The sequence below is a fragment of the Artibeus jamaicensis genome, unplaced genomic scaffold (genome assembly GCF_021234435.1).
Source record: "Artibeus jamaicensis isolate MK-2021 breed Jamaican fruit bat unplaced genomic scaffold, CSHL_Jam_final contig_1832, whole genome shotgun sequence".
NCBI classification, from domain to species: domain Eukaryota; kingdom Metazoa; phylum Chordata; class Mammalia; order Chiroptera; family Phyllostomidae; genus Artibeus; species Artibeus jamaicensis.
The window spans coordinates 3178818-3193771 of NW_026521362.1; the positions used below are offsets into that span (position 1 = coordinate 3178818).

The following is a 14954-nucleotide window of genomic DNA, read 5'->3' on the forward strand; positions in this document are numbered from 1 at the left end:
GCACCTATGTTTTGAACGTAACTAAGATCCACTGACAAAGAATTATGCTTAAGAGGCAAGGAGAAAAGAGGTGAATGAAAATCTTAGGAGAGAAGACAAAAAGAGTCATAAATAATAGAAATATTACTATGTTGACTTTTTTTCCTTATCCAGTCCCAATGCAACATCCAAAGAATACTGGTTACTGAATGTGTAAATACTCTCATCATTACACCGAAGGTTAAGAGCAAATTTCTTTTGAGCTTTTGAATTGCTTCCTTCCTGAAGCAAGAAGACATTCCTGAGTATGGTACTAAGTCTTGTGGGGCAAGTTGCATCAGACTGTAAGTACATAAGCAAACGTGGAAAGAGTAAAATTCCATTAATTAACAATGTTTTCAGACATCTGACTATAAGGAAGGTTTATTGACAAAAAGCTGCATAACTAGGACATTCTAGTGCCTCTGAAATAATTCAGATTATGCAAGACTCATTAAATTCCACCTTATATAAATTCAAAGTAATTCTTATCTTCAATTTTGGACATTCTCTTACAGAACATCAGATATATTTATATTTTGTTAGTGAAAAACAAACTTTACTTTCTAAACTTTGTACATATATCTAAATATCATAGATAAATATATCTATACACTAATAATTTCATTGCACAAATAATTCTGCCAAAACACTTGAGCGTTTTGAATATTTCATGTTATTCTAAAAATAAAAAAAACAAGTGTTAACTTATTTCACTTAAAAATAATAATATAAATTGTTTGAAGAAAAACGTATGTTAGCAATTATGTGACAGTATAAAAGCACATTTATGTGTCTGTAATTTAATTTATGAATGTAATAAAATGTTAAATTATGCACATTCTTTCTAACATATATATGAGGGATTAACCTTTGATTTTTATTTACCTGGAAGGTCATTTAATAAGTGAATTTGCATTATTTAAACTGATTCATCAAACAATGTCTACAATTGCAAAAGTAGTCATGCTATATACAAAATTATCCAGAATTCCTTTTTCCACAGGCTGTTCTTAAAGTTGTCTGAGAATAACCTCAGACAGCACTTGTAAATTTAGATAGCATAAATACTTCCAACATTCAGTTCAGAAATACAAATTGATTTTATAGGGTAACGTTTTATTGAAAAAATAAAGCCCTTCTTTATTTCAAACACTGAAAGACCTAATGTCTTTGTACTATGAATAAAATATTTTTGAAAACTTAAAAAATACCTATAATTTCCCACTTAACAGTAAATATTGCACGCAAAAGACTCTAGCAAAGTTTCTAAATCAGTATTAAAATGACCAGCTGATCTGCAATTTGCATCACTTCACAAAAAAAGATTTGACAGTAAATTACTAGGTCTATACGTGCATGCAACAGCTTCATATGTTCAGAGTCAAAAAGTAAAGTAAAATGCAATTACCCTAAAAGACATTTCAAGATTCTCTCCACCCCAGATATCCATTCCTGCATCGTAAGTTCCTATCTCTTCAAAGTAGTTTCTGTCAATAGAAAATAGGCCACCAGCCATAGTAGGGGTCCTAGTTGAAAAAAAAAACAAAAAGAAAAGAATATCTTTTGAAAACAATGTGTGGAATTTCATGAGAGTAGCAAATATTTCTGAGACATTCTAAATTAAAAATAATAGTACTCAAAAATCTCAAACTGGAAACATAAAGCCAAGGTGAAAGAGGTTTTAAAATTAATAAATAGCATTGTATCATATTTTCTGTAAAACTAAATTTAGATTATCCTCTTTTTCTTACAGATTATCATAAGAACACATGGAAGGAACAGTGGGCACTTAAGTGGGGTACCTACATTCCTTCTCAAAGAAAAAGCAAAGTTAGTGCTCTCAGCATTGAATACTACACCTGCAGAGATCACTGGTCATGAAAATACCAGCTGTGAAGTTTTGTCATCTAATTATCAATTGTTTTCACGTGAGCTCCAGCAACTTGTGGATATGGTTTTTAAATGAAAAGATCTATAGCCTATTTACTTATAAAACTATTAAATGCTATAAAATGTTTATATACAATAAGTATCTAACAAGAATTACGGAAGTATTTTTAAACATTATTTTTACATCTAATCAATTAATCTGCATACATAATTAAAATAACTCAATCAATCAATAATACTGGGGAAACATAAATTCTATATGTTATTCGGAGGTTTAAAGTAAATTTGGCACAAATGCTAAAGCTTTTTTCTAGGAATAAATGCCTTTCGTTCTCCCATTCAAAATGTCTCTCTAGGAACTAAGAAGTCATTTTTTTTTAGTTTTAAATGGTTAATTAGTAAATTTTAAAAAATCATTAAAGCAATATTGAAGCGTTTCTATACAAGTGGGTAAATTGAAACTAAAAAAGAAAATTCTAGTTGTTCACAAGTGGATCTAGCTATACTGGCAATGATTATTTTTGAACTGTTAATTGTAGTGTAGTGGTTTTCAACCTTCTTAGCACATTAAGCAGAACCTGAGGCACAGTTTAAAAAATGCACTTCCATGCTCGGGTACCACTCTCCACAGATCAGATTTAATTAACAGGAGATGGGGCCAGACCTTGTATACTGTGTAACATACCCAAGATGATTGTAATGTGCTGTTGAAGATAAGAAACACTGATCTAGTAACTCACATTTGGAATGCTCATTTGAGAAGACTGAGGTTGGTTTGAAAAATGTTTTGCTTTTCTTGAAATTATATCTTCTTCTGCCACAGGGTACACTCATGTCCTCTAATTAAACCATATAGTTCAAAGAAAAAACACCAAATAATATTGCACTTGGGTAGCTACCATATTGCAAAGGCCCCAATTTCTCCCAGAGCTCTCACTGTTTTATACTCAGGTAATTAACTGCCCATCAGCTGGAGAAGCAACAGACTCACACAGTCTCAAAGCTGTTTTATTACTTCTGGTCTTGCTGGGTTCCTATCAGGAACAGTATCATTGACCCTCTGAGTTATAATGAGAAACACTAACAAAGTGAAACAGATGGTAATTATGGTAGCCACAGCCCTCACCTGACAGGAGTTTTGGAACTCCGTGGTAATAACTATATAAAGGATTACAGCGCTGGACAGCCTATTTAATGAAATGAGGAACAAAAACTGCTGCAATTATCCTATCATAATGCAACGGAGTGCTTAAGAATGTTAAATGATACATTTTTAATGATTAATTCAGAGTGCCTACCTGCTTATCTATTTACTAATAAAGTACCAATACATTAAAGTTAAATACATGTATTGATTTTCATCTTACATTTTGGTCATAATTCCCATAAATATGTAAGAAATGTATAATAAATTGCTACAATAAATGATATATTTAACCCTAAGAATGACTCATTTTGCTTATTCTTGAAAAGTAACAAAAATAAAATTAAAACTAAAATAAAAGCCTGCATTTCTGAGGAAATAGGATCCTAGATAGACTTTTCTGTCTTTTCAATGTCAGCTCTCAACTAGTTAATACCTACTAAATGATACCTACAGCCAAAGCCAGTGTTATGTAACATGCTCTGTTCTAAGTCAACTGTTCTGTATCATCCCTAATTAACAATTTATTTATGCCTGCGTAAACCTTAAGAGTTCAGGATGCCTAGAAAATTAAAAACCTGGTTATAGTTGAATTAGCTGAGACTATATGCTTTTTAAAATGTGTTTACACAATGTCAAACCAACCAACAAATTCAATTAATTTGGGGGAGGGGGGTAATCAGCTCAAAGGCTGTGAACATTACCTATCACACAGCAGGTAGGTGAAGATGAATTACTAGAAGAAAAGCATTTAGCACAGTGCCCAGCATATAATAAACAGTTAATAAGATCAGGTGATACATCTTTGTTGGTGGTAATTATTCAAAGAAAAGATTTGACTGTCCTTAATTTTAGCTTCCCATAAACACACCTTCCTTTTGAATTTCAAAGTCATTTGGGACTATTTCATATCTAAGATGGTGAACTCTGAAATCTGCCCCTCTGAACACAACTTTCTATTTTATAAGCCCTTCTATTGCAATCTGATGGAAGTCATTTTTTATTCTTCATTGGTGATTTTGGTTCCTTACCTATTCCATATTCTCACATAATAACCCCTTCAGGAATTGTTTTCTTGCTCCTACTGCCTTTCTAAGATTCAGCCATGTCAAGGAAAAACTGCCCAAGTGCCCCAGTTCTCCTTGCTTGCTTTATATAACCATTTTCTTTTCGTAAGTATCAGTATCTGGGTAAATGTACACTTTCCCTCATCTATTTCTGCTCCTGAGGCCACAGAATCATTGATAAAGTAATATGATGAGGTCAACTGGTCATACTGAAAATCCACATTATTGACTGTCCACAAACTGCTAGACATCCTTTTACCTATGCTCATTTACTTACTTGTCTCACTCTTAACTGAATCTTTGCCAAAGTTTGGGACTCTTCTCAAGAAACTGGAGATTAAATCAATGCATAAAATCTGAACTCCCTCACTCTCTACCTCTAGATCTCTCTAGAGAGATGATAGATAATAGATAGATAGATAGATAGATAGATAGATAGATAGATAGATAGATATAGATAGATGATAGATAGATAGATAGATAGATAGATAGATAGATAGATAGATAGATAGATAGATATAGATAGATCCATCTTCTTACAGACTCTCCTTTCCTCTTGCCTCAGAGAAAATAAAATCTCTTCTCTTTTTATGGACTAGCATTTACTCTTGTGCCCTCAGCTGGTTCTTTTTCTAACTACCCTTTCAGCCACTTGCTCATTGACTATTACATTTATGTTTCATGCCTTTGACTTCTAGATTGTCCCCTTGAGCTTAGCTGTTCAATTCAGTTCTATCCTAAATCAAGATATACCCTCATACCATCCTAGTCCTCATCCAAACTAGGAACATAATTTTCTATTTTTCTCTATGGTAACCTTATTGAAAGGATACTTTCTACACACTCCCTCAACTCCTCTTGACTTTCTAACTAGGGTCTGGATCTTGCTCCCACCTCTACAATAACCTCTTTCTAAAAGGGCCCCATTGGTTCTGAACTTCAATAGCCTTTTCTGAATTTCTTCCTTTGAAAACATTTAACACAATTCATCAACCTCTCTGATTAAAATTAATTTTACCTCAGTTACACCACTCTAGAGAAATTTTTCTTTTACCAACTAGGCTACTAATTTTATGATTCTTATCTAAGCCCTTCCTCTTCCCCTCCCTGGCTGCTTGTCAGAGCTTGGTCAAGGTCTTAGTTTCACATCTGCGACATGAGTACAATGTACAAGTTGTAATATTGTTTTCGAGAAATGTGCACTTAATAACTGTCTTCTTTTCCCCAAAATGTAGTACCCCCAAGGGTGTCTCGGTAGCACTTTTCTCTTTCTACACTCTTGGCCTGTTTCGGCTCATTTGTCATGTACTTTTAATTGTCACCTCTATGACTTTGACTCCTAATACTGTGTATCTTTTGTCACTTCCTCCCTCCGAATTGTACGCTTTTTCAATTACTCACTAGATGTTTTATTTTTTTTTAAATCCTCTGACTTTGCTCAGTGTGTTTATCACAGAACTGAGCACGTGCTGCTATCCCTTCCATATCTGCTTCTCTTTCCACGTCCTCTATTTCCTTCCAGAACCTCAATGGAAAAGGATGAAAACACTTTTCAGCACCTTTGTCTCTTGTGCCTCATTCAATAATTTCCCAAATGCTTCCATTTTTTCCAAAGCGCTCTTGACTCTTATCTCTGTTCTGTGGTATCATAGTCACTATCCAGTTTTAGTCTTCTTATTGCTAACTGTGTTAATGGAATTGCTTTTAGAGTCTGCTGCTTCCCAAATTTATTGTAAAAACTATGGCCAGATTAATTTCTCTAAATCAAAACTCCTCTTAAAATGTTAAGCAGATGTTCAAAAACCCATTTTAAGGGATAAATCCCAGTTTCTTATCCTGGCTTCAGGAATCTGGAGTACCCAATCAGTTCCTTCATTTGTTTTAACTGTTTCCTTGTAGTGTTCAGCTGTTTCTAGTAAATGTTTCACATTTTCTCACTTTGATGCATATACTTAAATCCATTTGTCACTCACATTTTCCTTTGTAAACTCCCCTTATATGTTCAAACCTGCTCTATTCTTAGGTCAAAGGAAAGAGTATATATTCTATGCAATCTGCCCTTAGTACAACCCTCCTCCCTCCAATCTGCGTATAATATCCTCTCCCTACTGTCTTCTACAGCACCTTGTTTCTGTCTCTCAAGGTACTCGTCACTGCTTATTAAATATAATATGCATGTCTATATAAATTCCACCACTACTGTAAGCATAGCCAATATATTAGTTGGATAGTATTAGACTATTAATAGACATTTATTGAATAAATAAATTTTTATTTTTTTAATTTATTTTTATAGAGAGAGGGAAAGGGAGGGAGAGAGAGGGAAAGAAACATCGATATGAGAGAGAAACATCAATTGGTTGCCTTTGGTACTTGCCCTGCCCAGAGACTGAACTCACAACCCAGGCATGCGCCTAGTCAACTGAGCCACACCAGCCAGGGCTGAATTAACAAAAATTTTAAATGACCAATGCATTTCATGGCCACAAAACAATGTATTTAAATGTTTAAATTACTTGCAATTTAATTTCTTAAATTATAACAAAAATCATTGCTCATATTTGTTAAATTGATGAATAACAAAAATGTCTACACTGATTCCAGGAATTTAGAGACTTTATTTTTAAAGGGGTTTTAGGAGTGCAGTGTGATAGTACCTCAAAATTAAAGATATAAAACTTTCTAAAGATGGCAAATATTAAAAGACTCCAACAAGTAAGCACTTGACATAAAAGACATATTGAATCTTTTTACGAGAAGTTGGAATATTTAAAAAATTATTAAATACATTTGATTATTCAGTAATGCTAAAATGCGATCCCTGTATTTTCATCAAGAAGTTAATGGTAGCCTATATTTCACACTGGGATAAGCAACCATGTGTGAAAAGCAGATAACCAACCATGTGTGAGAGAGTCTAAGGGAACTCTAAGTGGCAGCTGAGTTTAGTTTTTAGAAGTATGGACTTAGTATCTAGATTGATGGGGTTCGAAATCATCCCCACGGAGTGAATTTCAGCAAGCCACTTAAACTCTGTGTCTCAATTCTAATATCTGCAAAATGAGTATATGTGTATTGATGCATATAAACTCTTAGCATAGTAGCAACACAAAGCATTTAAATATTATTTTTACTAAAAAAGAAAACATCTGTGTTTGCCAAAATTATAATCAGATTTATGTATGTATGTATGTATGCATGCATATATATGTGTTTATTTATTTTTACTTTTTAGAGTTCAATTAATATTTAATATAACTTTAATATTTTAGAGGTACAGAACCTACAGTTTTGGTCAACCAAATTTAGTTACAGTGTGTTTAAATGGCTTGTTCAAAGAATCCTCAGTAATGGCCCAGTTAAAAAATTGCCTTCCCTCCTTCCTTTTCCTTCTTTCCTCCTTCCTTCCTTGCATCTTTCCTTTCTTCCTTCTTTCCTTTCCTCCCTCTCTCCCTTCCTTTCTACCTAATCATCTACCAATCTGTAATCTTCAAGTTATACTTTTAACTTATACAGCAAAAGATCTGAGAGGTAGCTATTAGAAATATAGTTTTCCTAATTTTCATTTCCAAATGTGTGCACCATTGTTTCCTTATGAATTTCAGCACTGCTCTTCAAAGTAATTTCTTTCAAAGTTATTTAAACATAATTTCTTGCTATTTTTTTCCTTCGCTATATCACGATTCTATGTAATCTTACCTGGCAAATAACCAACGACCTTGTAGAAAAAAAATCTAAAGAAGATTTGAGAGGCTATAGTTCAGTATTAGGCTGTTGTTTGTATTGGTCAAATATCACAATATATAGACTGTTAGTGTTTATCTCTGTATTAATAACATTTCTCATATAGTGCAAACCACAATAAAGAGAAATTATAAACACAAATATTTTATTATTATACAAATATGAGGCATAAATAGCTAAAATGGTTATGTAATTTTGATTTTTTAATATCACAAAATATAATGACTTCATTTGGCTAAACACTTTGCAGATTTGGAAACCAAAGGAAAACTAGATGTTCTGAGTCTCTCTTCATCCTTCCTTAATCTTTCCACTATACCCAAATATGGAAGCAGAAGAGAGAGAAAAGAGCAAAGGCCCAGCAATTCTTTTATTAAAGCAATGAATAATCAAATGTTGAATGTGATTAAAGGTTTTTACAGAGAAAAACTGGGAAGTTTGGTGGACTACTGAACACCATGAGACTCATTTCAACATAAACTTTGGGTGAGAAAATGCAGCTTTCTGTAGAAAAGAAACTGTTTGTGTAAGAGTTTATACTGGCTTCAACTCTTAAACAAGAAAGCTTACCCAAATCCTTATAGAATCTATGAAACACAGTTTCAAAGCTATTTTTAAAGGACAAGAAAAAAATTAAGTTTTGCTTAGTATGAGCTTATTTTTCTGCTAAAAAAAACAATTTACCAACAAGTATCAAACACCTTGTATATGCTAAAAGACCTATATTCCCCAAAAGCAGTATTTTTTCTTAACCCTTTTTAGTAATCTTCACAACCTGATACAACTCTTTACTTCCAAGAGGATGTGCAGTAATTGGTACAAGTTCTTATCTTTCCTTTTATTTTCACTATATAAGAGGGTTCAAAAGCCCTCTTATTCTTACAGTGAAAAAGCCTATTCTCACTGTATAAGAGGGTTCAGTGGGCCTCATAAACAACGAGGCCCACTGAAATCAGATATTTAAAAAATATTTTATATAAAGTAATAAATGTATTTAGTATCTTAATGAGATATTTAATTCATCACCTTAAAAACTTCTATAGTATTCCAGTTTTGTTATTATTTCAACCGCCTGCTAGGAAAGTCCTGTTAATTATTACCTAAACTATTAGAAATTAATATAATATAAACATGCTATTTTTCTCCAGAGAATATAAATTCACACATTCCATCTGTGGTTGGGTCCTTTTCTCTCAAAATCAATATGTTAGATTTTAACATGAATAGGTAAAAATGTTGGACAGTTGGACCCTGGCCAGGTTCCTCAGTTGGATGGAGCATCATGCTGTACACCAAAAGGTTGTGGGTTTGATCCCTGGTCAAGGCATATAACTAGGCTGCTGGTTTGGTCCCTAGTTTGAGCATATATGGGAGACAACCAGTAGATGTCCCTCTCTCATATCAATGTGTTCCCCCCCTCAACCACTACCTCTTTCTCTAAAATCAATTAATATATCCTCAGGTGAGGATTTTCAAAAAAAGGAAAAGTGTTGAACAGTTGAATATTCCAAAATTCAACTATTTCTATCAGACTCCATTCTGTTGAGACCCTTGACCATTTCTTGTACTGTTGCTTTTGTTGCTTTAGCATCTCCTACTGTAAAGAAGTGTCTCCTGGATTTGAGAGATTTTTTTCTGCTTCCACCTTCCAATTTAAAAGCATATTTTAATTGGACTGAGAAAAACCTGTAATACTACAGAATACCTGAGTTAAAAATTAAGAACTTCATTATTAGTTGCTATTAAATAATAAGAAATATTGATTTATATTTTATAGTATTTTACAGAATAAAATATATGTTTTTCATTTACTATACTTACTAGAGGGACTATAAATTGAAGGGAATAAATTGACAGCATGTAATAATATTAAGACAAATTGTTTGGTTGCATTATTTAGTAGAGACCACATTATATGCAAAAACTGTAGATAAAACATAATTGGCAAAAATAAAGTATAAACCACTCTTAATTGACTTTAGCTACTAAAATGAGATAAAGCTAAGTAAATAAGTGAAATACTAGCAGCTATTAAAATCTGATTTGTGAAAAAGTTAATGGCATAAGAAAATACTCATGAAACACCTATTTTTAAATTGGAGAGAATGTATATAAAAATAAACATAACAAAATATTAAAAGAAGTGGCTCATTGATGCTCTGTTTTATTGTGCTTTAGGTACTTGTACCATTTATTTTACAATGCACACATGTTACATTAGAAATACACTTAAAATATCTCCTTTCAAATACATTTCTCAGTTAATATTTTAGAGTGCTTCATGAGTTAAGTGGGAAAATGAGAGTAATTTTCCATTTAATCATTGAGAAGACTGGGTAATTTCCCAACTGGAGGAGCTTGAAATAAAACCCAGATTCTCCAAAGCCAGCTTCAATGCTTCAGTAATATCATACTATAAGGATGCAAGAAATTGATATGTGAAATTTCAGTTTTTCACAATAAAGTCACAGTAATTGTAATCTGAGCTGTTATTAATATGCTATTTGTTTGATATTCTTTATAAATTTCTAATTCTTTGAAAGGAAAAGAAATATATGAGATCAGACAAATATTGAAAAGGATCAAAGTAAATAAAATGCATTAGAAATAAAAATTCAAAATTATATTTATGGTTGACTTATTATAATAGCAAGAATTAGAAGGATTTCTAAAACTCTTCAGTTTTGCTTTAAGAAGATACAGAACACAATACTACATGTAAAAATGAAAGAAGTCACATTAATAATATGAACAAAAGAGTCTACAAAATGAGAAAAAAAGGGTAAAGAAAGTTAAATAGACTTGACAAATAACCTGTAGGTCTCTAATACAGTTATCTATTTAAAAAATTAAGAAATTAAAGTAGAAACTAGTATCTTTATAACTATGGAGGGTTACTCCCAGGGCATAATTAAGAGACTAAAGCAATAAATAAGGATAAAGATGGATTCTTTTATAGGAGCCCACATGACTGTAGCAGTTGACACAGTTTAACTCCTGTGTATCCACACTCTGACCACATATGTTGGCCTCTTTCCTTCATCCAGCCTACATATGACCTGACCCAGACAGTGAGCAACTTTAGACCAGAGAACGTTGTACTTATCTTTGTATGTGCAGGACATAGCAAAACATACAACATGTATCTGCATATGGAATTAAACTCATTTCAATAGCCTGAACCAAATCAATTAAAAATTTATACATATTAGAAGAAAATGCATAAAACACCCCCAAACTAATAAAATGAGTTGGGACACTATCTGTACTACCAGGTAATTTATACTACTAGTTGCTATTCTATTAGATTATATATATGCATACTCATAGAAGGCTATCTTGTTTAATACTTTAAAACTCAACTACTTCCCAGGCAGAATTATCTAAGTCAAAGGTCACAAATTTAAAAGATTATAGTCAGTTACATAAAATCAATATGTGGAGTTGATTAGTTTCAGTAAGTGTATTTCCCTCACCTTTGAGTGGGAAACAAATACAGAGAAATATCTTTCCAAGGGTAGCATTGAGGACAAATGGTAACTGACCCTCGGCCTCCGAGTCAGGGACACACAATAAGAAGGAGCTGTGGGGACTGTGCCAAACTTTCCTGCTACTTCTGTATGGGCAGCTTCTACTCAACTCCCCCTGATGGTACCAGTTATGAACAGTGGACAATACTAGCAAGATCATCTGGCTTCTAAAGAACATCTGGAAATCCAGATTTTTACTTATAGCATCTCACTTTTAGTCCTGGCCACGTGGCTCAGTTGGTTGGAGCATCAATCCCATAAATCAAAATTCTACAGGTTCAATTCTCAGAGCACATGCCTAGGTTGCAGGTTTGATCCCCAGTTATGGCAGGTATGGGAGGCAACTGCTCAATGTTTTTCTCTCTCAAGTCTCTCTGTCTCTCTCTCTCAGATCAATAAACACATCCTCAAGGGAGGATTTTTTTTAAATCTCATTTTTAAAAAGATGGTAATTTTCAAAATTCAAACACTATATAGGCCAATAGAAATTCATCTGCAAAACATATTTGACATGACCTCCTGGGTTATGGTCTCTGGTTTAACAATTGATTACTTTATTGTTGCACATATAATTGATATATTTCTGAAAAGTCATATAATTTACTGAAATATTAAGGAGAGTTTACTGATTAAAGAAAACAAAATACTAGGAATTATATGTGTTATTACTCCATACTCATAACTTCTTCACAATTACCAAGTATTTCAAAAACTCAATATACTATCAGAATGAAAGTATCAAAGTCCAGAGGTTGACAATAGAATAATAATGATAACAATTTCAAACTTTACTTTAAATGTGGTAAAACTAAGGTAAGGTCACAAGTTCAAACTGGTTCTCTATGTACACAGACACATGATTGTATTTCTAAGTGATGACTAAACTACTCAATTATAGTCACTAAGAAGTTCTGTCTTAACTGACATTTTAAATAAAGTATTCCACTAAGAAAACTAAAATTTCAACCTCTTTTAATCACTTTAACCATTCAGAATTGTGTTAATCAAGTAGGAAAAAATGTCTTCAACACCTGGAATGATTAATATGTTTGTACGAATGTGAGAAAAATGATCACATCTTCAAGTAATAGATTACAAGTACAAAAAAGGTTCACATGTGCTGATGAAAATTACCTGCAGGTTGTTACAACAGAGCTTGTGAATTATTTAACCTTTTGCCATAAATATCTAGACACTTCGGCAAAGCTAGGTTTCTCTTTTTCTTGCTCCAGCTCCCTCAGCAATTTAGAAAATGAAATACTGTGAAGTTACTGAGGGACACAAATAAAATATACTTAGATTTTTATCAGCTCCCATGTTACTGCAATAAAACCACATAAATATTGCAAGTAGGCTGTTTCATCTTATGTTTTTGTTAATGAAAGATGAGAGACACTGTCCCATTTCTATATAGATCTTTACTTTCATAAATGAGATCGGTAAGTTACTATGAATGTTGGCTACCTCTTAATTACCCACCCTTTTACTTTGTGAGAAAATAGTTAGGTTCCAGTCAGGGTTGTGGCATAGGTAAGCATGGCATTTGGAACCTCCCACAGCCACATAAAAATTACAACTAAAGTACAGAACAACCATCATTTGTCATCACCCAAAATCTAGTTGAACAGAACCCTTACAACTAAAGATTACAGAAGACGCCACATCAAGACGGATAAGGAGGTGCAGAGAGGTAGAACCAGCTGGTCCACACCCACATGTGGCAGATAAATATCAGAAGGGATAATTTGACCATAGAGGTCTCCCCTAAGGATTGAAGGACCTCAGCCCCATATCAGAACTCTTAGCCAAAGGTTCTAGTGCTGGAAATACAAGTCACTATGACTTCTGGCTGTAAAAACCAGCAGGGATTGTGGTTGAGTAAGAGCCCTAAGTATTCCTTAAAGGGTCATGTATGGACATACATGGATTCACTCCTCTGAGCTATAGCCCTGGAGTAGCTGCTTGAAAGGCATAAGGGACATAAAAAAAGAAAGTGAATTGTCTGGCTTCAGGGCAAAGGATAGAAGGGCAGCCTTTTCCCAGACTGAAGTGCTGGCAGAGGCTATTATTCCTTTGCTGAGCCTTCCCCCAACAAATCCAGCAGGCGGCCAAGATATCTGAGTCTCTATTAAACTGGCTAATAACACTGTTAACCCTGCCCTGGTGATTCCCTGAGGGCCCACCCCACCCAACTAGTAGGCCCACCCAGTCCTTTCACAGTGGCTTTTTCATATGAATGGCCTCCCTTTTCTCATGCTTCAGACTTTCCTAAAATCTCTCAAACAAGCAGTATCTGGCCTCTGTGTTCTCTGTACCTATTGCCAAGTGGTCCTTGGCCCAGCACTAGCAGCCATTTTCCCCAGAGCTCGGTCTCTCCTGGGCACTTCCAAGCCCAGCACAATTAGTAGCCATTTGCAGATCACTCTATAGCCCATGCCAGGTGGCCCCAGCCAGGGCACAGGTGATAGCTGATCCCGAACCTCTTAGGAGGCTCCAGATCTAGTGCACCTGGTGGACAGCTTTAGATCATGCCATATTACAACCCTACCACCACAAGTGATACATTCAAAGGGCAGACCTGGTGGGCGCCAAAGCCTTACTGAAGTAAATCCTGCTCTGTATGGTTGGTCCCTGAACAGTTGGTCCTCACAGCTGATTGGCCTGGGGGTCAGTCCCTCCTAGCGATAGCAACAGCAATCAAAGCTCAACTACAATAGGACAGTGCATACTGCCCGCATAAGGGGTACACCTGAAACACCCAGCTCAGATGACTGGGGAGGCTGCACCACTGGGTACTACAGGACCACTACTACATTAGGCCACTCTGCCAGGACTGGGAGATGTAGTGGCCCTACCTAACACACAGAAACAAACACAAGGAAGCAAATAAAATGAGAATTAAAAAAATTATTCTTCCACTCTACATGAAAGAACAAGAGGACTCTGGAAAAAGATCTAAATGAAATGGAGGCAAGAAAACTACCAAACACAGCATTCAAAAGAATGGTTATAAGGATGGTCAAGGAACTTAGTGACAACTTGAACAGTATAAAAAAAAGACACGACAACCATTAAAAAGGATCAGAAATAAAGAATGAATTAACTAAATGAAGAATAAATTACTTTACAGGAAATCAACAGAAGAGTAGATGAAGCAAAAAATTAAATCAGTGACTTGGAATATAAGGAAGCAAAAATACCCAGTTGGAACAGAAAAAAGAAAAAAATGACTCCACAAATGGGGATAGTATAAGAGGCCTCTAGGACAACTTCAAGCATACCAACATTTATATCACAGGAATGCCAGGAAAGAAAGACAGCACAAGAAGTTGAAACCTATTTGAAGAAATGATGATGAAAAACTTTCATGACCTGGTAAAGAAAATAAACAGTCAAAGCCAGGAAGTGTAGAGAGTCACAATAAAGGTGAACCCAAAAAAGCCCATACCAAGACACAAAATAATTAAAATCCAAAAGTTGTTAAAGACAAAAATAGACTCAAAATCAGCAAGAGAAAAGCAGTTACAGTAGTTACCTTCAAGAGAGTACCCATAGACT

The 14954-nt window shown here is 34.3% G+C and overlaps 1 protein-coding gene across 3 annotated transcripts in view; it reads right to left on the reverse strand.

The window, feature by feature from the left end:
- The window catches only part of GALNT13 (polypeptide N-acetylgalactosaminyltransferase 13), a 514121-nt gene that overhangs the window by 177333 nt on the left and 321834 nt on the right, over positions 1-14954 (reverse strand). For all 3 annotated transcript variants that reach the window (XM_037143386.2, XM_037143385.2, XM_053671600.1), the window contains exon 8: positions 1430-1547. In XM_037143386.2, coding sequence (XP_036999281.2) covers positions 1430-1547 — 118 coding nt within the window. The remainder of the gene's footprint in view (positions 1-1429; positions 1548-14954) is intronic.